General features: G+C 42.6%; 1 protein-coding gene across 3 annotated transcripts in view; it reads right to left on the reverse strand.

Annotated features, from left to right (window-relative positions):
* The window catches only part of zranb1 (zinc finger RANBP2-type containing 1), a 33,350-nt gene that overhangs the window by 1,630 nt on the left and 8,327 nt on the right, over positions 1-23,393 (reverse strand). For 2 of the 3 annotated variants that reach the window (XM_031904799.1, NM_001123428.1), the window contains 8 exon segments: positions 9,140-9,973; positions 4,463-4,650; positions 3,422-3,575; positions 2,669-2,740; positions 2,359-2,557; positions 2,012-2,132; positions 1,256-1,385; positions 925-1,154 (listed from right to left, as the gene is read on the reverse strand). In XM_031904799.1, the coding sequence (XP_031760659.1) occupies positions 925-1,154; positions 1,256-1,385; positions 2,012-2,132; positions 2,359-2,557; positions 2,669-2,740; positions 3,422-3,575; positions 4,463-4,650; positions 9,140-9,932 (1,887 nt within the window). In that variant the 5' untranslated portion in view covers positions 9,933-9,973. 3 annotated transcript variants of the gene reach the window in all.

Raw genomic sequence — 23,393 nt, forward strand, 5'->3', positions numbered from 1 at the left:
AACTCACTGATGGGATGAAAATATGGAATCCAGATCCCCATTGGGAAGCCCTTAATGCAACCCAACAGAATAGGAGCTAGATAAAGACGATCTGTGCCCACAAAGATGTCCCCAGTAGCCCCCATCTTTTTCTCTGCCGATTTCCTGCACATGCTCTGTGCTGCTGTAACAGAGCTTTGGGTCCGACACACGATATACTGTATACACACAGTATAAATAGCACAATACAGGGCTCATTAGTAATGTATTCTGATTAGATGGCAGTTCAGGAACCAGTGCATTCTGCATCTGAATTGATTAATAACCAGCCCCATAGCATCAGCTTTTGAGACAACATGTTGCTCACCAACCCTTTGGATGTTGCTCCCAGTGGACTCAAAGCAGGTGCTTATCTTTGAATTTCTGGTTAGGGGCAAGTTTTGGTTACATAAAAACCCAGTGTAATTGCTGAACAGAGCCATCTGTAGACTTCCAGTCAACATAGGGGCTATCAAATAGCCAATTATAGCTCTCATTGGCACCTCTAGAAACTTTTTTCATGCTTGTGTTGCTCTCCAAAACTTTTTCCACAACCACCTTTTAGTCATATAGTCAGGACTGTTTTAAAGATCTCATACCAATTAAAAATATAAATATAGTAAGACCAGCTGTTTACAATATATTGGAGGCTTAAGAAAACAACTTGAGTTAAAGCCTCTGTGGTCAGAACAAACCCAGAGCTGGCGGCAGTGGAAAACGGGGAATTAGAAGATGGTTAAGTCATTTAAGCAGATCCACCTTTGCTAATGACAATTACATATTAGGGGGTGATGATGCTGTAAGGCTGAAATACAACTTCCAGTACCACAGTGCTGAAGGCTGAAGTTCAACATCTTGGGGGCTATAATTTGGGAGGGTGAAAGAGGCAAACAAACAAGTTCTTACCTCTTGGGCCGATAGGAAATGAATGTGCAGCAGCTTCCGCTCGCTGTCTACCAGGGGCAGGAAGGTAACCGTAACATCATCGTCTGTGTTTAAGTTTGCCCCAGCACCCCGATTGTCAAAGCCGTCATTCTCCATGGCCACCAAAGCAGAGAAGTGACCCCTGGTATAGCCCAAGGCGATGGGGCTTTTCCAGCAAAAACTCTGTTCCCACAAGAGTGGTAAGTACACACCTAGGAGAGAAGAAAGCCAAGATCCCTTCAGTAACCAGTACAGATAACAGGAATACAAGGCTTTTTACTGACACCTTAACAAAAAAAATTAAATTATATACCTTGAAAGCGAGTGTATCCCAATGTCTCCCCTCGGAAGCTTTTGTAATATTTCACTCCATATACTATGATTGGTCTTCTGAGAATGTGGGCAAGGACAAAGATGTGCGTCTGTTCCAAGCTTGCTCCCGGCTACAGCATGAAAACAAATACTATCAAACCAGCATTCCTATTGCCTAGGGCCACTGGTCTCACCCAGACGCCCCAGTAAGCCAGCTTTCAGGAGACCCAAATAAATGTACCAATTACAGACTGGAACATTTTACTAAGCCCAGGATGTGGGCCTCCTAGACATATTATTGGACCCCAGACTACTGTTAAGCTATACTGACCCCCTTTGTAGAACACCACCATGTTATCATAATGTGGCCCACATCCATGTAGCATAGCAACTGCTATACAGAAACTGCTGGACAATACTGTGGGGTGCCCAACTGGAACATGAAGGGCGGCCCCCATGACAGTACATTATCTATACACATTTTATTACAGCTTCTGTGTAACAGGACAGTATGTTTTAATGCATTTAAAAACATTTTTTTATTTTACTGACCATTTAACTAACTGAATGCTCAGAACAATAAAAAAAATTGTATAAACTATATAAACAGAGCATCCCACTCAGTTGCACAAATCCTTACATATTTGCTACAAAAGGCTGTCACACTAAAAAAGCATCAATAGCTGCCATTTAATAAACCCAATGTGTTTTTATAGCTCCTTTTTAAAGTGTAAATGAAAGCATTTGCTGTTCCTACCTGGCTGGCCAGAGACAGAATGAAAGCCCAGTCTTCCTGCCACTGTTCCTCTCTCAGAGAGAAGTGTAACCCAAAGCTCTGGGAATACCACGACTCCCATTCCTTCCAGCGACTGTAAAACCTGCAATGGAGAAATAGCCAATATAATAATATGTATCTGCACAGGCCAATCAGCTGGGGCCACCGGCACTCTCTGCATGGAGTCTGCATGTTTGTCTCTGTGGGGTCTCCTGGCTGCTCTGACCTACGTGCCAGTCATGTTGTTACAGCGCCCAAAAATATAGACTGCCAGTCATGATTAAGCAGTGGCCCTACAGACAGACCGCCACCCAGGCAGTCATACTTACCAGTGAGAGCAATCATGGAGGCTGTCGTGCAAAGCCTTCCTTAGCACCGAGTCTTTATCATAAATGCCCCATGTAGCTTGTAGTACTGAGTCCAACAGGCAGTCGCCCGCAGTACGATTCCAAAGTGCATAAAGTCTGCTGTCTAGGCGAGTGCCCAACTCTAGCGACCAGTTAATTATGGGGGATTCCTCCTCCAACTCTGGGTGGGCCAAGTAAAGAAAAACAAAGGCACATTTAAAGTCAGATTAACATGTAATCTACCAGATTTGTTCCTTATTTTTTTTTTTTTTTATATTCATCAGACAATCACCTTTCTGCACATCCCGATCCAGAACTTCATCAAACAATTTCTCCTGAACTGTGGGAGGCAAATCTTCAATATCTACAGAGGGAGCCATGGGTTACTCAGTGGCAGGGCAAGCACATTACTTACAGTTACAAGCCTGTGTATGGATAGTCCCCACAAAAACAGTGTATGGAGGGGCCCACACAAGTGGGAACAGTAATGATCAAGCCTGGAAAGTCAAGGTTACCAGGGCAGGAACTAGGTGTTGGCAGAAGAGGCAGTAAGGTAAGGGGTGCTAGAACCCTAGGTACTTACCTCATTGCCTCCTCTACCACTGGAGCGGGGGATCAGGCACACTGAGCTGGGAGCTTTGGCGGTGGCCAAACAATGGAGTGGAGAGCAGTGCCAACAGAGGGGTGGGAGTGGTTAGGCAGAGAGCATGTTAGGTACCGTAAGAGTCACAGAGCGGAAGAGGCTAACGAGGGAGGCTTGCCATTGGTGCCCTGGTTCGGAGGCCCATCTCTGAAGGTTGCCAGCAGAAATCAAGGGTCCCCATATGTTTCCACATATTATACAAATTTTTCAACAAAGCCCAGCCTCTCTGCAGCAGTCCAGGCCCCCTAACAGGACTCCTACTTGTACTCCCCACCCCATGAGAGTAATCCTGACAATTCCCAAGTCACCTCCTTGGGTTTAAATGTCACACAAACACTGGAAAAACAAAACCTACTGACAGTTATCTAGAGATTGGTGCCAGCCAAGATGGCAGCTACATACCTGCAGGCAATGTGAATGTTACCAGGTCTGTCAAGAAGTAACAGGCAAAGTCCCCCTTTCGTTGGTGGACGGAAGCAGCGATTTCCCTCCTGATTTGCTCAGTCAGCTCTGGACACACCATGGCTGGGATGCACTTGGCTGCATGCTGAGAAACCTAAAGAATTAACAAACAAATGCTTACTCCCTTAACTAGTAGCCCACTGCTGGCCATCCAAGTGCCGATGTGGTCAGACAGTCACCCAAATGTACAGCACAATGTAAAGGTGGCCAGGTGTGGCCCTGAAACAATATCCATCTGTTTAGAAGTGGGCTGACTGGTCAGTAACCGCATGAGCCCAGGTATGGCCTATTCCTTAATAAGTAGTGATGAGGGAATCTCTTTCAATTTGGTTCACTGCAAAATTTGCTGCAAATCCATGTCTGCCGAATTATTCCAAATTATTTCGCCCATCACTATTAATAACAAATACAATTCTGGTACCACTTAAAGAGGTAGTTCAGTTTTAAGTTAACTACATAGTATGACAGTAGTACAATTTGTAGTTGGTCTTTATTATTTTTTTTATATCGTTTTTAATTACGTGCCTTTCTTTTCTGCCTCTTTCCAGCTTTGAGACAGTGGGGCGGGGTCACTGACTCCGGCAGACAAAAACTACTGCTCAATGAGGCTACTATTTTATTGTTATTGTTCCCTTTTATTACTTATCTTCCTTTTCATATTGCTACCCGGTTGCTAGGGTAAATAAGACCCTCGCAACCAGGTTGCCACTGAAAAAACAAAATGGGGAGCTGCCAAGAAAAAAGCCAAATAACTAGGACAAAAAAAAATACAAAAAATAAACAATATGAGGACAAACTGCAAATTGTCTCAGAATATCACTCTATACTAAAAGTTAATTTAATTGTGATCAACCCCTTTAAGAGGGGCAGAATTGTATTGGTTAAGTACAGCCATGCCCTTAGCATTGGTGCTAAAGGACAGGGGTGGACAGAACAAAAAGGCACAAGTGCAGAAAGCAGGGCGGTGTAGGGAGCGCTCACCTCAGTAAGGAGTATTGCCAGCATGTCCTGCCTCTGGAAGCGAATAGACAGATGCACCAGAGTATAACCCACATCGAAGGCCGACGGACGGTTCAAGAGACGAACTTCATCAGCTGAGAGCTGCCGCGCAATGTCACCTCCTGATGTCTTGTATGCCTCCACAGCCGACAGATCCCCCTCTACTACCCCTGCGGCACCACAAGACAGAAGCATGGGTTAACACTTCCCAACTTTCCCTTTAAAGGAATACAGTCATGGAAAAACACATGTGGTTTACAAAACACATCAGTTAATAGAGCTTCTCCAGCAGAATCCTGTATTGAAATCTGTTTATAAAACAAGCAAACAGATTTTTTTTTTTAATTTAAATTTTGAAATTTGACATATTCTTAGCTTCCCAGGTGCCCTAAACCATGTAAATCGTGCTCTAATAAACTCCAGTCACCCTTTACTGCTGCGCTGCAAGTTGGAATGAAGTCACCCTCACAGTAGTCGTGTCATGACATGTGGCAGTTTTGAGAATAGTGCCCCATCCCTGCCCCCCACCAAGTTACACTGAGTAGGAGAAACAATAGCTTATTTGAAAGCAATTGTGGCAGAGGGAGAGAGATTGGAATGGACTGTAAGAAGGGAAAGTTATTGGAGAAATGCATCATTCTCCCAAATGGATGGGACTTCAGGACATTTAGGAGGGTTGCGCACCAATTCTACTTCATACAGATGTCTATATATTGATGTGAGTGTATGGGATAGGCTTCCCTTGGATTGTGCAGAGAGCCAGCAATAGCAATTTTTTTAGTATTTCTCCGAGTAGGCCCCATAAATTCAATAAATATCAAGTGAGCCTGCCTAACTTGAGAGACTGTACTTCAAAGGCTTACCTTTTTTAATCAGTGTTGTACACCATAGTAACCATAACTAGCCTGGCATTTTAGTGGTCTCTGTTAATATTTCAGGATACACTGATAAGTTACCATGTACCTTGAGATTTCTTCAGTGGATGAAGGCAGAATTGACTTCTAGCATTTTATTGTCTTGTATGGGAGTCAGAAGAAAAAAAAAGTTGTCCTGCTATGGAGACTGCATTTAACCCTCTAGTCACTGAAATTATGTCACTAAGGATCCCTAAGAAGATGTAACCTTGCTAAGAGTGTAACAGATCACAATTAAGAGTGTAACACAACAGGAAGTCTAAGGGAGGAAGCTTCAGGATATTCTTTTTAATGACAGCCACTGCCAAAAATTTTTTTTCTATATATATTCTTTACATTAGGAGAAACCACAAGGCAAATATAAAACTGAATGTATAACAGCCCATTAAAGCAGAGCAGTCATTTCTGTTCTTAGTGTGTCTTTTTGCTTACATTCCTAGAGCCCATAATACAATCAGAAATGTTAAGGTTTGGAAGAATAAATGACATTATTAAGGGCGCAGGGTACAGAAGGGAGTTTGCCAAGCGCTAATCTAGGATTTCAGGCAGAATTCAGCATCCTTTTCATTTATCGGCAGGCTTTGTGAGCGGATTATATGGGCACTCTCCAGCAGCTGTCGGCAAGGATGTGGAGACACAGTGCTATTTATACACCATTGAGAATAGGTGACAAAAGGGCTACGGAAGGGAAACTAAACAACATAAAGAAAGAGCAAATATGGGGTATCTACAGGCCTCTATGTAAATGGGGGGTGAGGGGAAAGGGTTAACAAACGAGTGCTACTGTTCCGGTGCAGCAGTGCCAGAGCAGGGTGCAGGCTGGAGGCCTATAGCATGGTTATTAAAAGATTCTAATAAGAAAACAAAGGGCGGGTAGGAGAGGCAAGCCTGCTGGCTCCCAGGGCTGGGTGCACGTTACAGACAGGCCGGTGAGTCAGACACTATTAATAGAAAGCCTGGAGACTGCACTACAAACACATGCACTGCTTTACTGCGCATCCCCTGAAAATCATCGGTATCCATCTCCCAAGCATTCAGCAGGGATTACCCAGGCTTAATCATGTTCTGCTGCCCTCCCCTTGCCTTCCTGGAATAAACCTTAGCAGAACCTCTACAGCCTGGGCCTCCCATTAACTGGAACAGAAAATCAGAGCATGGGGGGGCGGGGGAAATACAAATGATGTACAATTACAGACCTTGTGTCTATACTAGGGATGCACCCTATGTAAAAATTTGGCCGAAACCCTAATTTGCAAATTAGGCTATGGAAGGGTTAAAGAGCGCTAGATTAGAGTCGGTTTGGCCAGGAACGTGGATTCCACCAAATCTGAATCCTGATGAAAAAAGGCAGAATCTTGGCCAAATCCCGGATTGGATGTATCCCTACTCTATACTGGCTTGCCCCATGAGTCAGTTGGCGCAGGGCACCCAGGGTTAGTTGTGGCAGCAGGTCCCATCAATAGACCAATGTGGGTTCCTCTACCAACAGAATTTATAAACCTGGCAATAGATATTGGGCCTGTCTTAATTCGGATACCTGTTGGGCAGTGTGTTGGTTTGGCGCCTTTGGGTCAGTGAAATGTGGCTATATTGGACTGATATTCAGCCAACTATCCTGTGGGAAGATCTTTTAGATACTGTAAGGAATCAATACGTAGCAGTTCTAGAACAGAAATTCATGTATATTGTATATTCTTGTAGATTGTAAGCTCTTTTGGGCAGGGCTCTCTTCACCTCTTGTATCAGTTATTGATTGCTTTATATGTTACTCTGTATGTCCAATGTATGAAACCCACTTATTGTACAGCGCTGCGGAATATGTTGGCGCTTTATAAATAAATGTTAATAATAATAATGTATGGGCTACAGTGGGGCAAGATGCTGGCCTCCTTTATGCCACCACAGACTTACAATAACATGGACCTTAATGAAGGCCACCTACATGAAGAGCTTTGGGAAGTCTCTAGATGAAATGTTAAGTTAAACTTTCTTATAAAATGGTTGTGTTGACGAGGTGATTGAGGTGTGGATGGCTGGGAGGGGCCTAAAGGTTTAGTACCCAGTGGGCCCCAGGTTCCCCAGTCTGATGCCGAATATTCCTTTCTGTAGTGCTTTTGTTTACTATTTCTCTCTAATGACTAAATGCAACGTGCGGGCGGATAGTACAGTTTGCCAGTATATGTGTTTATTCCTAGGAGCTGCCATAATGGACGCTTATAAGGAAAAAGGAATCTGAAACTATAAGCTTAGTGCCCATATTGTCATGATGGGTTCTGCCAGCAACTGCATTAATGTTTTTCACATACACATGGATCTATCACTGAATACCGCACCCATAGGAAATAAAGTTACCCAATATCAAACTGACTGAACCAGGTAAACAACATGTATTAGCACCAAAAAGAGAAGATAAGTCTTAGGCGGTTACGTAATAAAAAGGCACTAAGTTTGCCCAGGAGCAGTAAACCACAGCAACCAATCAACAGGCAGCATTTACTGGTCACCTGTTTAAAATCAGACATCTTATTGGTTGCTATGGGTTACTGCTCCTGGGCAAACTTAGTGCCTTTTATTATGTATGAGGGTTAATGTTCCAACTGTCAACCTTGTAATAGGATAACTAGATGACAGTTCATTTATCAATCTGTCAGCAGTTCCCAGAAGCCCCTTAGGGATCACTGACCATGTGACACTAATAATGTCATTTACACACTTAAAGTTCCCCAGGGACTAATACATATTGGTAAATCCACACAACCTATCCACCCCTGCCCACCCGCCCGCCAAAAAGTTAAGATGGGAGGACATAAAGAGAGAATGTTTGTGGATCTGGAGACTTTGAAGCCTCAGACCAAAGGGATTAAATGAGGAATGTAACCTTTCGTGTTTACTTAACTTTCTTATTGCTTTCTTTACAGAAAAGACGTGATTAGTGGTAAAGTGACAGAGAAGATCATATATTCATAAGGCATTTATACTTTCAATGTGAAATATTAAAAATTAAAGTGGGTCTCCTGCTTTCGGACCAAAATGTGTTAAAGTGCCCCACACCACACAGAAACCCCTAATACACCTATCACTGTAAACTGTTTCTTCAAAAAGTATCAATAAATACCATTTTTATATGCTGAAATCCAGCTGCAAAACAGTTCTTCTCTTTCTGCATCATTTGAGATCCTGTCAGGGGAGGAGGGACTAAAACACTGATGTTACAAATTGTAACAACTTCCCCACAGCTGACAGACAGCATGCAGGAACTACATAACCCACAATTCATGTACCGCATGGGTGGCCCTTAATTGATGGATGATTGGTGGGTGGAGCTTATGCGGTCAAGAAGGTATCTACAGGCGTTTGCTGTCACAAATGGTCTGTGTCACGGTATAAGGTCACCTAAAAAGGGTACCCTGAAACATCAGCAGCTGTACAACCCGCTCACTAACCTCCTTTGGTATAAAACCCTTCAGCCAGCAGCCAGTGGGACATTGGAGGATATCTCTACAGATCTCTATAGATACCCTATAGATCTATAGAAACCCTTTGAGCCAATGGCATTTGGCCCAAGTGCCTATACCACTTACACAGCACCTCCAGGACACTATAGATAATGCCTAGAAACACCTTGAGCCCTTGGTGGATTCCATTAAATTGCTAGGCAACAGGTAAAAGAAAACCCAAGCTCCATACCCTGAAGGCCAGTGGATCCTGTTGTGTGTGAAAGGTTAGTGCAAGCAGGATCACTTACCCACACACGCATTCAGAAACAGCCAGTCTGTCTTTCTCATTCTGTTCTTTATTTGCTTTAACTTTTTGAGGTCTAGTTCAAACTCCTCTTTGCTGCCCACAGCCCCGGCCAGTTCAATCCTTTGGAAGTCCATGTCGGAGTCCCGCTTGGATGTGGGTGGAGACCGTCTTTGGCTGTTACTGCTACTACAACCCCCCCTCCATCGAGCACGGTCTTGCTCGTTAATAATGGAGGAAGCTTCGTCGGTATTGGCCAGCTCTATGGCATCCATATTGTTGGGGGTGGGGTGGTCGCACACAACGCATTTCTTTGCTTTGGCACAGTTCTCGTAAGTGCAAGCAGAACAAGTCCAGTGCTGACCTTTAATGTTCAGTTTATTTCGATCATTGTATTCCTCACAAGGATCAATGGGACTGGGGATGGCTCGCAAGCTAGAGCCGGACGATTGGGGGGATTCCGTAGGGCTACGTGTCCTACGCTGGGACAAACACTGCGTGCATCGGATGGCTCTAGGCCAGTTCAGATAGGTGCACATGTGGCAGGACCACTTGGTGCTAGTTTCCATAGAATAGGAAGATTTCACACGTGGCCTTGCACTCGAATCAGGACATATTAAAGGGCTCCCGCTTTCCCTTTCCATGGAACCGACGTCAGGGGTGCTGTTTTTGAAAGGCTCCTCTGTAATAATGGCGCCGCTGGGTCTCGGAGCTCGACACATGGTACACTTGATAGCGGAAGGCCAGTTTTCATACGTACAATATTCACAAGCCCATTTTATGCCATGCTCCGTCATCGTGACTCTCCCAAACAAGGTGGCTTGTATCTGTCAGGAAGCTTGAAAGGAAAGAAAAAACAAAATGTTAGAAAAGGCACCAACGCTGACCTGGTTATTAAAGGGAAACTTAAAGTGAATAAAAAAAAAAAAAAAAAACACTTTGAAAGATCTGCATTAGTCATAAAAGCGCTGTAAAATATCTAAGGTTCCTGCTGCATAAAGCGGATTAGCAGACTGCGGATAAACGCAAAGCGAGAATCCACCCCTAAGCTTATTGATGTGCCCACACCCGGAACCATTGCATCAGCCCGGGTGCAGGCACAGAGAGGACCCGACACCATGACTCTGAGTGCAGGCATATAAATAAGCTTTATGGAGAAGAGGCAGATTCTCGGACTAATCCACCACATCTGGTAGGAGCCTAAATGGATGTTTGCAGTATGAAGCCATGAATGGTAAGATCCAAGCACCTGGCTTAACAAATCAGTTATTGGTCCTAAAGACCAATAGGGGCCAGGGGCCAACACACTGAATCTTATGATAGCCTGTACCTATCAGGACTGCCTTCAATGTCCGACGCACTCTGCAAGCTTTTTGCCTCCTTGACCCCTGAAACGATATTGATCTGAGAATCACTGGCAATTCATCCAGGCTGCTCACCTAAAATATATTTATATGATCAGTTGATATTTCCATTTCAGGCTGCATTGACTGGGGTTTCAGGGGTGGCCATCTGGGCAAAGTGCTTTTACTTAAAACAGAAGTCATTCAACAGCACCTCGCCTAACTGCTTGTATCACTCGCTGCGTCGTGGCTCTCCCAGCATTACATTTCAGTGCAATAAACAGAGGGAAATTCTCCATAAACACTATATTATCAGCACCTCAGGCAATGTAACTGTACACATATAGGCAACACACAGAGAGGGAATGTTTTATATACACCAAGATTGCTTACACTTTACATTATAAAAGGCTCATTAATTAATTTTATTTTCACCCTTTCTGCCTACTCTTCTCCCTTGTACAGTGTGATAATTCTTAATAGCTCCGTCAGACAATTGGAATGTGTGGCCCAAAATATCAGCCAATTCAATCTATATTCTATGATTAGTTGCAGAACAATATGCACCAGACTTTGGTATATTACACTGCCCATGGGACTTACATTTAACATGACATTGGAGGTCCAACCAAATAACATTATGGTTTAAAAGTCAAAATTCTACATGAGCTTCCAAACCCCAGAGCTATGCTCGTCGGTCACAAGCGGGGCGCTGGGAGTTCATGCCAGGAATGCAGAAAATCTGAAGAGTGTGAATTGCCAACGCCACACTGCACAAAATATGCTAGGAATCTGCAAATAATGGAATTTAAATAAGAAATAGCTCGGAGGACTCGTGCCACTCGCTGACCCTGCTAGATCTTACAAAAGTAAGTCCCAGTCAATAGCTGGCCCAGGCTTGCAATGTCCACCCATTCCCATATTAACAAACCACTCCCAATATATGGGGACAAATTGGACACGACTTATCACATGGTCTGACCAATTATATTAGACAAGAATCAGCAAATATGTGCCAAGCCCAGTAACAAAGGAAGCAGCTTTGAGGACAACACTTGAGCCAATATTGTCCATAACTTGAAGTATCTTCCTGACCATCTATTGTCCAGCACAGGGGCCACACTTATACCGCTGACTGCCAACTGAAAGGCTCCAGCTGAATGCAAAAATACAATCGTGCAGGTCCCCATATATTCGAGAGCTTCCACACATTTATTGCCTATGTTTGCACACAACATAACAGACAGACGGCATCATAAGAGGCACCAGAACACAAAACTGGGTTCCATAAGGCGGCATTACTGTTGGTCTATATGTTGAGTTGCACTGGCCATTACACAGTTGTATACAATGTTCAGTCCCTACCTTGCACATTTAGAACTTTGTGGCTAATGCTACAGATGCTCTTCAGCAACAGGCCACTCAACCATAGTACAAAACAATGGGCTCACAGGAGAGTGAGAGCATGGAGGCAGGAAGGCTTCACCACACAGAGCAGATAGGGCATTTGGCCAATATGAGGGGCCAGGAAGCCCAGAGCCTCAATGCATCTCTGTTACTGGATCTTTTCATTCAAAGAATGAAAGTTACACACATAGTTACATAGGGTTGAAAGAAGGCCAAAGTCCATCAAGTTCAACCCTTCCAAGTAAACCCAGCACCCTCAAACCCACACTGACCTATCTATCCACTCACATACAGACCCACACTGACCTATCTATCCCCTCACATACAGACCCACACTGACCTATCTATCCCCTCACATACAGACCCATACTGACCTATCTATCCACTCACATACAGACCCATCTATCCCCTCACATACAGACCCACACTGACCCATCTATCCCCTCACATACAGACCCACACTGACCCATCTATCCCCTCACATACAGACCCACACTGACCCATCTATCCCCTCACATACAGACCCACACTGACCCATCTATCCCCTCACATACAGACCCACACTGACCCATCTATCCCCTCACATACAGACCCACACTGACCTATCTATCCACTCACATACAGACCCACACTGACCTATCTATCCCCTCACATACAGACCCACACTGACCTATCTATCCCCTCACATACAGACCCATACTGACCTATCTATCCCCTCACACGCAGACCCACACTGACCTATCTATCCACTCACATACAGACCCATACAATCACATACATAAACCCTATATACCAACATCAATACTAATTGTAGATTTTAGTATCACAATAGCCTTGGATACTATGCTTGTCCAAGAACTCATCCAAGCCCCTCTTATAGGCATTAACAGAATCTTTCCCTCAACCTCACTGTGAAGAACCCCCAACACTGCTTCAAATGAAAGTTCTGCTCATCTAAAAACAAACAGGCCAGAGGCCACCCCTTTAGATTAAAGAGTGAATGCAAGCTGTATAGGCTGCAGTAGAACTACAAATCCCACCTTATGCTTGGCTACTTTATTATTTTACCTTCCGCAAAGATGTCACAAGATATAGGTATAAGTCAGGGTATGCCCTGTCCCCAGCAGTGAACAATTGTTCCCTTCGATGGCACACCTGCCCCAGAACCATAAGTCTCATTTTTACCTTCTTGCTACCCAGTCCAACCTGTAACAGGAAAATACACCATATTTAACAAAAGATCAAATCCTACCATCCCTTTGGTTAATGTAAGAATATTGTACTTATATGAATTCACAAGAGGAGTGAACACGTGTGACCCCCCTTGGCCCCTGCAGCAGCAGAGCAAGTTTGCACTGCAGAGGGGCAATACCTGAATGCCCTAGTCTGGACAAAGTGGCAGAAAGGCTTACAGTGATATATACACCAATGCAAGAAGCTGGGGGGGGGGGAGATTCTGCAATTCAGTACTGGTTGGATTTTCAAGTTGGTACAAGGTGTGACTGACACATACACAATATACACACTCCATTAACAGTCATTCACTGGCAGGCCAATACATTTAAGCATGCCTGTATATTATATACCCTGCCTAGTTATATAATTACCCATATCTGCCCTGCATCGCAGCAACCAAGAGATCAATAACAACAGAAGCCAATTCGCATTGTTCCACCTGCCGACTAGTCTGCTAAATATGTGCCAAGCCTTCAAAAGCAACCAGAATTATGGGTGGCACCCATTCCATAGGACTGCAAAAAATAACAGTGCAATTACACAACCCTTCCTATTTGTAATCAATTCTTAATCAAAACCCCACGACCAAATAACAGTATATAGGGCTACTGCTACTTAAAGGGACTACCAGCTGCTGCTCCAGGGCCAGAGTGGGCTTTATGGTCATACTCATGGTTCCCATTAGCTGGCAAATGAATGTTACAAAGCACTATGTGCAGGGTAATAAACTTCAGAAAATCCAAGGAAGTGCAGAGTTTAGTTCCCCTAGAAGTTTGGGTAGTCTAGCCACAAAAAGAAAAAAGGAAAACAATCACAGGGAGTTCAAAACTGTTAACTTGGCCATACGTGGAAAGATCCACTCATCTGGCATGGTCAGCATCGAGGTCGGCGATATCAGACTGGGCAACATCGACCTGACCCGGGCCGAGATTGGATTGGCCCTAGGGCTAAACGATGGGATCACAACGATGGGGATAGAGGCTGCCAGGGATAGAGAACTGCATCAACAGGTGATTGCGGTCATCGCTCTAATAAGATTTTGGCCAGATATCAGGTCAGATAGGCACGTTGGAGTGCCCGATTTACAGGCAGATAAGCCGCCGACTGGGACTGAAGGAGCCGAACCGGCAGCTAAAATCTGCCCATGTAAAGCCACCTTTAGGCTAGTGCCACACAGGGCCGATTCTCAGCGTGCAGAAAAAAGCCGTGGGACTATAACCACTAAATTCCTACCCGGGCCAGTTGGCTTTTTGTTTTTTTGAAGCCAGCCTGGAACAAGAGACTCATTAGTCACTAATCACCCAAGTAATTTTATGTATAAAAGTAAGCAATTGTAGCAAATTTATGGATATTAAACAAATATTTTGAGGTCTGTATCAAAGTAGAGTGAAATATATTGCAGGCAGTTCTGCAGTAATATTAATATTCTCGCCCATGTCTATATCCCCTCTTCCAAGCCCTCTGTACGTGTGGCTACTGTTTGCCCAGGCAGTCGGTGCTGCTCTGTGTGCTCACTAAGTATATATTATTGCAATGGTTTGTGTTAGATCCAACTGGGCACGGTAATAGGGTGAGATCAGTCCCCCGTACCAGCTATTTCATAGGATTATATCATCTCTGTGTTCTTGAGACTTTTTCCCTGCTCTCTGATTAAAGGGGATCTCCACCCAAAAACTGGTTTTGGCATGATGCAATTCTAAGCCATGTTACTATTTACACAAATGAAAACATTTCAGTAGTTTTTAGAGCTATTTGTAAACAATAATGAAAGCAATGCCTCCAGCCTTAACTACCACCCAATACCTGGGCAGATGAGTAATTGGCACAATGGCAGAGCAATCAATTCCTGGAAAGGACTTTAACTGAATTTTAGTTTTTGTGGGTTAATGTCCCCTTTAAAGTACACGCTAGTTTCACTTGATTTAATGCACTGCTGGTTTTCCTTCAGGTCTGATTACATGCAGTTGCCATGACACCTGGACAGAGGAATTGCACTCCCCTGCCCTAGAAGATTATATTCAAACAGTAAAATATTTGCAGAATATGTGCAATTGGTTCCACTAATCCCGTGCTGCCTCGGAGACTGCACTGTTTGTTAACTCACACTTTCTTAATCCAATAAAACCTAGAAGGGATAAAAAGGTTACTTTGTCCTGGGAAGAGGGGAAAAAAAAAAAAACAACAACATACATCAAATAATTGTCAGTTTATAGGAGGTCTGTGGATGAATATGATGTTAACGAGAGTGCAGCTCGGATGTGATTAATGGGCCATGTTCTGCAGTAAACATAAGGACACCGGGGCCTGTCCTTGGGACGCCTTCATCAACGACCTTGAAATTATCATTGAAAGCAGAGTATGTGTGTGTAACTGTGACACCAACACATGAGCAGTAATCAGATCCCTGCAGGATGTTTCTACTCTCCCGACTGATTCAGGCACACTGCGAAGCCTGCAACCTGCCCGGCCGGGGGCGGCAGCATGGATAACATGAAGGTTATAGTAAGGATCTTGTATATAGGAAGGATCTCAGTTATTACGAACCAGAGTTTGGTTCATGATTTGGCCAAATTACAGATCTTGTTTATAGTAAGGATCTCAGTTATTATGAACCATGATTAAGCCAAATTACAGATCTCATTTATAGTAAGGATCACGGTTATTACGAACCAATTTGGTTCATGATTTCGCCAAATTACAAGACATATCTTGACCAGCTGAACTGAAACTGGGCCCTTAAAGGGGATAGAAACCAGAAAAATAAAAACTCTGCCTATAAAAGGAAGTACACCTTGAGGGTAACTTTATGTTATAGAATGACCAACTCCCGGCAATTTTTAAATTGGTCTTTATTTTTTTTTTTTTTTTACTAATTTTGCATAGTTTTTGAATTATTCGCCTTCTTTCTCTGCCTCATTCCAGCTTCCAAATGGGGGTCACTTACCCTGGCTTCCAAAAAGCTATTGTTACTTATCTTTCTATTCAGACCCTCTCCTATTCATATTTCAGTTTCTCATTTAAACCACTGTTTGGTTGCTAGGGTAATTTACCCCTAACAACCAAACCAGAGCAGCTAAAATTCCAAAGAGTGGGACAAGAAGCTAAGTAATTAAAAAAAAAAAAAGTAAATTTGAAGGTGACAACCCCTTTAATCCAAGCGAAAAGGTATGTTGATCTGTGTTTTCTGATAAAAATATGTGAATGCGACCTTAGGCTATACGTTCCACCTTGGCAGGGACTAATGTGAAAGATATGTAGAATCTCTAAAGTGCTACATGAATAAGTGCTGTACTAATATATATATAATATATATAATATAATATAATATAATATGCAGCAGAAGCCAGCACTCACATGTAAAGTTGATAAGTGTGCCTGGGTGCAGTCCCAACAAAATGTTTGCAGATGCTTATATACAATGTATGTGTGTGTGTAGAATAAATGTGTGTAAATATAATTGCTTATAAAAGTTTTTGAAACAATGTAGATGTGAAGTGTGCAAGGCTGAGAGTCAAAAAAGCAGTGAGAAAATTCTGCTTTTATAACTTTAAAAATTATTTCATTGGGAAAAATTGTATCCAGGCGAACCTTGATTTTACCTTTTCCTAGGGGCATAAGTGGCAAATTCCATGAAGCTGTAAAATATAGAAAGGAAAAAGAATGTAGTGTACCTGTTTAGAACAAAAACAAACAAAACAAAAAAAAACTAATTTTGAGAAAAGCGAATATCCAGGGATCTAAAGCAAGGTGTGAGTATATTCGGGTTTACATCCCCATTAATAAAGTCACATGACAAATGACTTTGTAGCAATTTTTGGTTGTAGGACTTTTAGTAATATTTGACCATTTCCCACATCCTTATTATTAATAATTATATTTTGCCCTAACAGACTATATATTCTGTTATAATGAACTAAAATAACTCCCTATCCTTTCTCCGGTAAAGCCGCAGAGGCTGCAGGGTAAGGCTGTGCTTGCCTTATTATAGAAGTTGTGATTCTGGTTCCATATGCAAAGCCTAATATTGTGCGCATTGCGCAAGGCCCATTTAGACCTGAAAAGGCGGTTCCTATAGATAAACAGGCCATGAGAAGGTTAGCCAAAACAATAAAAAAGAAAAATGTACCAGACAATGGAGAAATACAGGTGGGTGGTATGTACAGCCTGCGCTCAGAATGCACAGGGCAAGGACAGAAAGGGGGTAATTAGCAGACTTGCACCTTAATCATTGACCCCCCCCCCCCCCCCTACACCATGCCAATGGCTGCTTACATTGGTGCCACAGTTAGAGAAAATGTCACCCTGCACAAAGCCAACCTTGGTGTTCCTCTGGGAAATGACAGAAGTGCAAGTGGGGGGGGGGGGGAATAAAGGAAATATTAGTCTGTGTGCGGGCAGCTTTCATTAATTACAAAAAGGTCATATCTGTCTGACTAAGCAGGATAATCTGCTACAATCATTTCAGTGGCAGTTAAATGGGAATCTTGGGAAATTTCCAGTTGCCCTTTATAAGCCCAAAAAAAAAAAAAAAAAAAAAAAAGATTAGTTCCTGCTTGAGTCCAAATGGAAAGATCTACAAACAGATTCCCCACCCCAAAACTCAGACCTGAAACAATGTCATTATTGGAAAATAAAGGGTTTCTGCTAAATTTTCTATGGTTGCTTTCTTTTTTTGCTGGTTTCTGAACACACCAAACGAATGGCCCTTTACAGCACAATTTGGCAGCTTCATAAAGTGAATCTTTCCCATAATTGGATCAAGATGTGTTCTCCATGCAAAACAAAGCTAATTACAGATGATGCCACAATTGCTTGCCTGTTTGGTCTTGGCATTTGTTTGGCTAGCCATGTCCATCATTCTCTGTTTTCTTCCACAAGAGCCCCTGTTTAGTTGTGTGCTCCAATGAGCTTTTCCTGCGACTTCAAGAAGACATACAGCCCTGACCACTTTACATGTATGAACAGCTTGTCAGAGAGGTAGTTTTTTGGCCATTTGGCCACCCAGTGGGCTATTCAGATTTTTTAGACCTGCCTGACAAATACAGGTATGGGACTTGTTACCCAGAATGTTTAGAAGCTGGGGTTTTCCATAATCTGGATCTCCATAATGTCTTCAAAAGCATCATTTAAAATCCTGGCAGGGGAGGAGGGACTAAAACATTGATGTTACAAAATTGTAACAACTTCTCCACAGCTTACAGGAATGCAGGAACTACATAACCCACAATGCATTGCACTGTGATGCAGGGAATTGTGCGATTTGGAGAATGCAGGCTGAAGGCAGTCGACTACTGTCAACCAGAGGGGCGGGGCTTAGGTAACTGCCCCAAACCATATTACTACATTAAAAATCATGAAAAGGCTGCATATTTTTTTATTTATTGATGTATATAGCAAAGTTGCTTGAAATTATGTAGCAGATATCACAACGTTGTGGAATATGTTGGCGCTTTATAAATACATGTTAATAATAATAATATCAACATGCTCTGAATACCTTCTTTTTTTTTTTTTATATCACTGCAAGTTGTTCTGCACAAGGAACAACAACCTTTTTAAACAAAATAGAAAGGTCTATAATAAAATTCCTTCCGGATTAATCATATCCACTGCACACTCTATTGTGATGTCAAACCTGGGCCGTGGGACTGTGGCACTACCACACTTACATGCAATCTCCTCTCCCTATTCACATTCCATTACAGTTATATGATGGCACCATACTGAAGGCTTCTTTTAATGTTAAAATTTAGAATGAAATATCCCACGCAAGTAAGAATAATCCATTATGGCTTGCCAGGAGCACACTGTTTTACTAGCGTCACTAGTCACCTTGATTTCACATTTATGATTTACAATTATTTTACGGTCACATATAAAACAGATCTGGCCACAGGCAGCTCAGCATATATCATTTCTATGTAGCAGAGTGTCACATTCGTATTGTTCCTGAACTGGACGAAGATACAGCATTTCAGGTTTTCAGGATTACAGCCCCATTTCATCAGCCCTGAAATAACATATGAATCATATGCATGGATATTTTAATCTTCCAAAATAAAATACATCAAGAGCAGAGTAAAGCAGAGCACACATGGGAACATCTGGCTGATCTGCATGTATCCATTCACACATAGGTCCCTATGAAGGCTCAAAATGTGGTGATCACTACTTGGGTATTTGCCCTGCTTATTATGTTTGGTTTTGTGATAAGACTGGGTATTTGGGATGTTGTTCATAAAAAAAAAATATTTTTAGATACAACACAACACTTTCCCATAGGCAGGTTTATGTATATTGTTGTGTCCCTAACAACAACACCACTACACACATTTTTGTAAGGATGAGTGACCTGCATGAGGGCCAGTTGGCAGAATACTAGCACAGTGCGGCCATCCAAGCTGATAGGAGAGCATTTGCAACTGAACCCTATGTACTCAACTCAGCCATTATAAAGTAGTGTTTTTTTGTTTACGGTCCCTTCTTTAGTGTACCTGTAACACAGTTTAACCAACTAAATCGCTCATCTGGGGGGCCCAAACATAAGCTGCCATACACTATAATATCTGCTTGCTTGGTAAGGTCACCAAATGAGCAGATCTGCACTGATATGCCCACCTAAGGTGGACAATACTGAAATAAACTGATTGTTTGGCCCTTGGGCCAATCGGATTACAATGGGTACAGGACCTGAAAAAGCCAGGGCCGCATCAATGAGCTAATGCGGTCCCTGATTAGAGGGGGTAATCAAACCGGATATCAGTAGGGTAGGCCCGCCAGTGGTCCCCATACATGGGCGGATAAGTTGCCAAATTAGTCTGAAGGACCCAAATCAGCACCTTGAATCTGCCCGTATATATGATCACAAATAAAGTGCAAAGACTTTAGCCTTACAGCTGGCTTGTTTGGCGAGGTCACCAAATGAGCAGATCTTTCCCCAGAAAAAGTACTGAACAGATCGTTTGGCCTTTAGGATGAGGACAGCATCAACAAGCCTCCTAGTCCAGATGGAATTTTAAACCTCCTTGACATCTGGCTATTTTTTTGCCACATAAAAGTCGGGTAGCCTCCCATACCCCTGCTCCTGTTGCTTTCATCAGCAGTTTCCATACTCACACACTGATCCAAAGAATGAATTCCCAGTAGCGCTACCACAGCTCTCCCAGAGGAGCAACCTCTACGTTAGAAACCAGGAGGGTAGCTCATCCTCATGCCCGGCGCACACACAAAAGGGGCAGAGGAGCTGTTAGCGAGATTAAATCATAGGCAGCAGTTAGCGAGCAAAGGCAGAAAATTTCCTAAAAATTATCTTGGGAAGCAACACCAGGTATTAAAAAAGAATAAAAATAACTTATCTTAGCCTTAAAGGGAAACAAAACCTTGTGGCAAATGGCATGTAATAAAGAGGGGGAGAAAATGTGGCAAACATCACACTTGGAAAATATCTCATATTGATTAAGTTAATGGATATTTCTGGGCCTACAATGTAGAAAACTACACAATTCCATCTATGTATAATGGAAAGCAATTTGAGTGATTTCTGGAGTTCTGGCAACTAAAGGTCACATATACCCAACGGCCTAAGCCTGTAAAATGTTAAAAAGGATAAAAAGAAAAAAAGGGAAATGGGGTGACACAGTGCATTTAATTTCCGTGCGCCTTCAATAATAGAAAGAGGCAAAGTAATGAAAGTTGAAGAGCAGGAAACATAAGATGAAAGTGGCTGCGTGTCCGAAGATCAAGTTAATTTCTTAGAATTCATTACTAAAGCAGCGGGCGGCGCGCTACAGCTGCCATTGAGGGATCGTGTGTCACAGTCGGACACCAACAGTGTTCCGAGCACCCAAGACCCTCAGCCCGAAGGGAGCAGCAATGTCTTTATAAGGCCTCGTATATATGACACCACTAATGACTTTCCACGCACTGCCCCCTGCATTTCTACTAGAGAAGATTAATGCGTCACTCAGAATTATTCTATCCCTGCCTACAGTCAGACTTCCCAGGATCAAACATGGGAGGATTTTATTGGAAATAGGCCCTATGAATAAGTAAGCTTTCACCTCTATTTCTATTCCATTAAACAGGCAGCAGCGTAGGAGGGCACGGCGGAGTGGGTGCACAGAACATTTGCTCTCTCGATAACTACATTTTTAATTGGAGGATTGGAGCTGCCACATTGCTCACCATGGCTAAAGCATTCCCACTAGCCATTATTTATTAGCCCTAGGGCAAATGCCAGTTTGAATGCCAGAATGAACATAACAGGGTCAGGGTCTGGATGGACAGACAATGAGAATATGATGCCATTTCAGTTGCTGGGGTCACTGACCCTATGGTTATCCATGGGGCATTTTCAATTGCAGCTGTGAACGAGGCAAAAGATAGACAAGTACTCTCAACTGCAATATAAGTACATTTATTAGTGAACTTGTGTGTTATTCCTTCACGTTGTGTTTATGTTGTGTGTGCGCTCAGTTTTGAGCCAACAGATCATAGAAAAGCCACATGTCTGCCTGAGAGTGCTATGGGGGATGCTTGGACTCAGATACACAGTGGATTCTATTTAAACGGGTCCGGTGATTAGCACTTGAAACATGCGCTGATGCTGTAGCCCCAAGAAGCCTAAATATATTAATTCTTTTGAAGCCAGCCTTGGTGTAAACAAGTCTCCCCATTAGAAATCCTGACTACTGTGACTCATACAGTCGGCTAAATCTCAAGGTGGCCATATGCCCTAATATCCACTAGCTAAAGCTGGCCGTACATGGGCACATTTAAGTCACGCATTGGGCCAATGGTCAAAATGACACTGGAGCTCATTTACTAACACTGGACACATTTGCCCTTTTACAGTTGGCCAAATCAACCTATCAGCAATTAACTTTAGTAAGTCCGCTGCTAATAAATTATTTAAGCAAATATCTGATTGGCTGCTATGGGGTACTGCACAGAAACTAAGTTGCCCAGTGTCAGTAACTGAACCCCACTGAGATTGAGTGTAGAAACCCCAGTTACACCACGTGCCTCTATGGGTACCGTAAAAAACGGAATCAATTCTGTGTTTAAAAAGGGCGGTTCACCTTCAAGTTAACTTTTAGTATGTTATAGAATGGCCAATTCTAATCAACTTTTCAATTGGTCTTCATTATTTATTTACTTATAGATTAAGATATAATTTTAAAATTATTTGCATTCTTCTGACTTTTTCCAGCTTTCAAATGGGAGTCACTGACCCCGGCAGCCAAAAAAACTGTTGGTCTGTGAGGCTACAATTTTATTGTTACTTTTTATAAACTTATTTTTCTATCTAGGTCCTCCCCTATTCATATACCAGTCTCTCATTCAAACCACTACCTGGTTGCTAAGGTAATTTGAACCCTAGCAACCAGATAGCTGCTAAAATTCCAAACTGAAAAGCTGCTGAAGAAAAAATAAAATAACTCTACATCATACTAAAAGTTAACTCAAAGGCTAACAACCCCTTTAATCAGGGGTCTACTTTACTCTTACACTAATTTCATTGTGTGCAATTTATTTATACCATATAACACGCTCTGACAAGTGTCCCTTTATCTACATTAGAGATATCCATTCTTCCTTCATGTTCATCTTGACGTGTTTATAACAAACAGACAGGAACAAAGAGCAGCATTTAAACATTAGCACCAAGAAGAATAATCGAGACGGGAGATACAACGCAGTGACTAAAATGCCTCTGAGTCCAGCGTTTGCAACAATAAGGCCATTTCTCAGGGGCGCTTTCCCTACGTACAAAGAAAGGATTGTTGTGGGCTAATCTAGTGTAGGAAAGCCTGCAGTACTGTATCCTTATCTGGCTGCCAATCCACAGCCCACCACTCACTATAGCCTTGCCTTTATTCCCAAACGACATGGGAAACAGATGCCAGTTAAAAGGGATCTCCACCCAAAAATGTTTTTTTTTTTTTCCTATAGTGAAGAAAATGTAAAACTTTCCAATATACATACAGAAAAAAATGCCAATGGTGTAAATTGCAAATGTAGTTGCAAGTGTAATTGTAATTTCTGGTAGAAGACATTTCTTCTCCAGGTCTGTTAATGAAGGAGCTGCTAAAGTAATGTATAATTCCGTTACCATGTCACAAAGCAATGCAACTCCCAGCAGCAAGCAAACAAAGGACATTGCAATATTATTATATATTAGTACGTATATATACATGTACTCTGTGACACTTCAAACTGGATATGCCAGTTAGACGGAGGATGATTTGTAACTTCTGCACTATTAACACC

This window comes from Xenopus tropicalis, chromosome 7 (assembly GCF_000004195.4).
Source record: "Xenopus tropicalis strain Nigerian chromosome 7, UCB_Xtro_10.0, whole genome shotgun sequence".
In the NCBI taxonomy this organism is placed as follows: Eukaryota; Metazoa; Chordata; class Amphibia; order Anura; family Pipidae; genus Xenopus; species Xenopus tropicalis.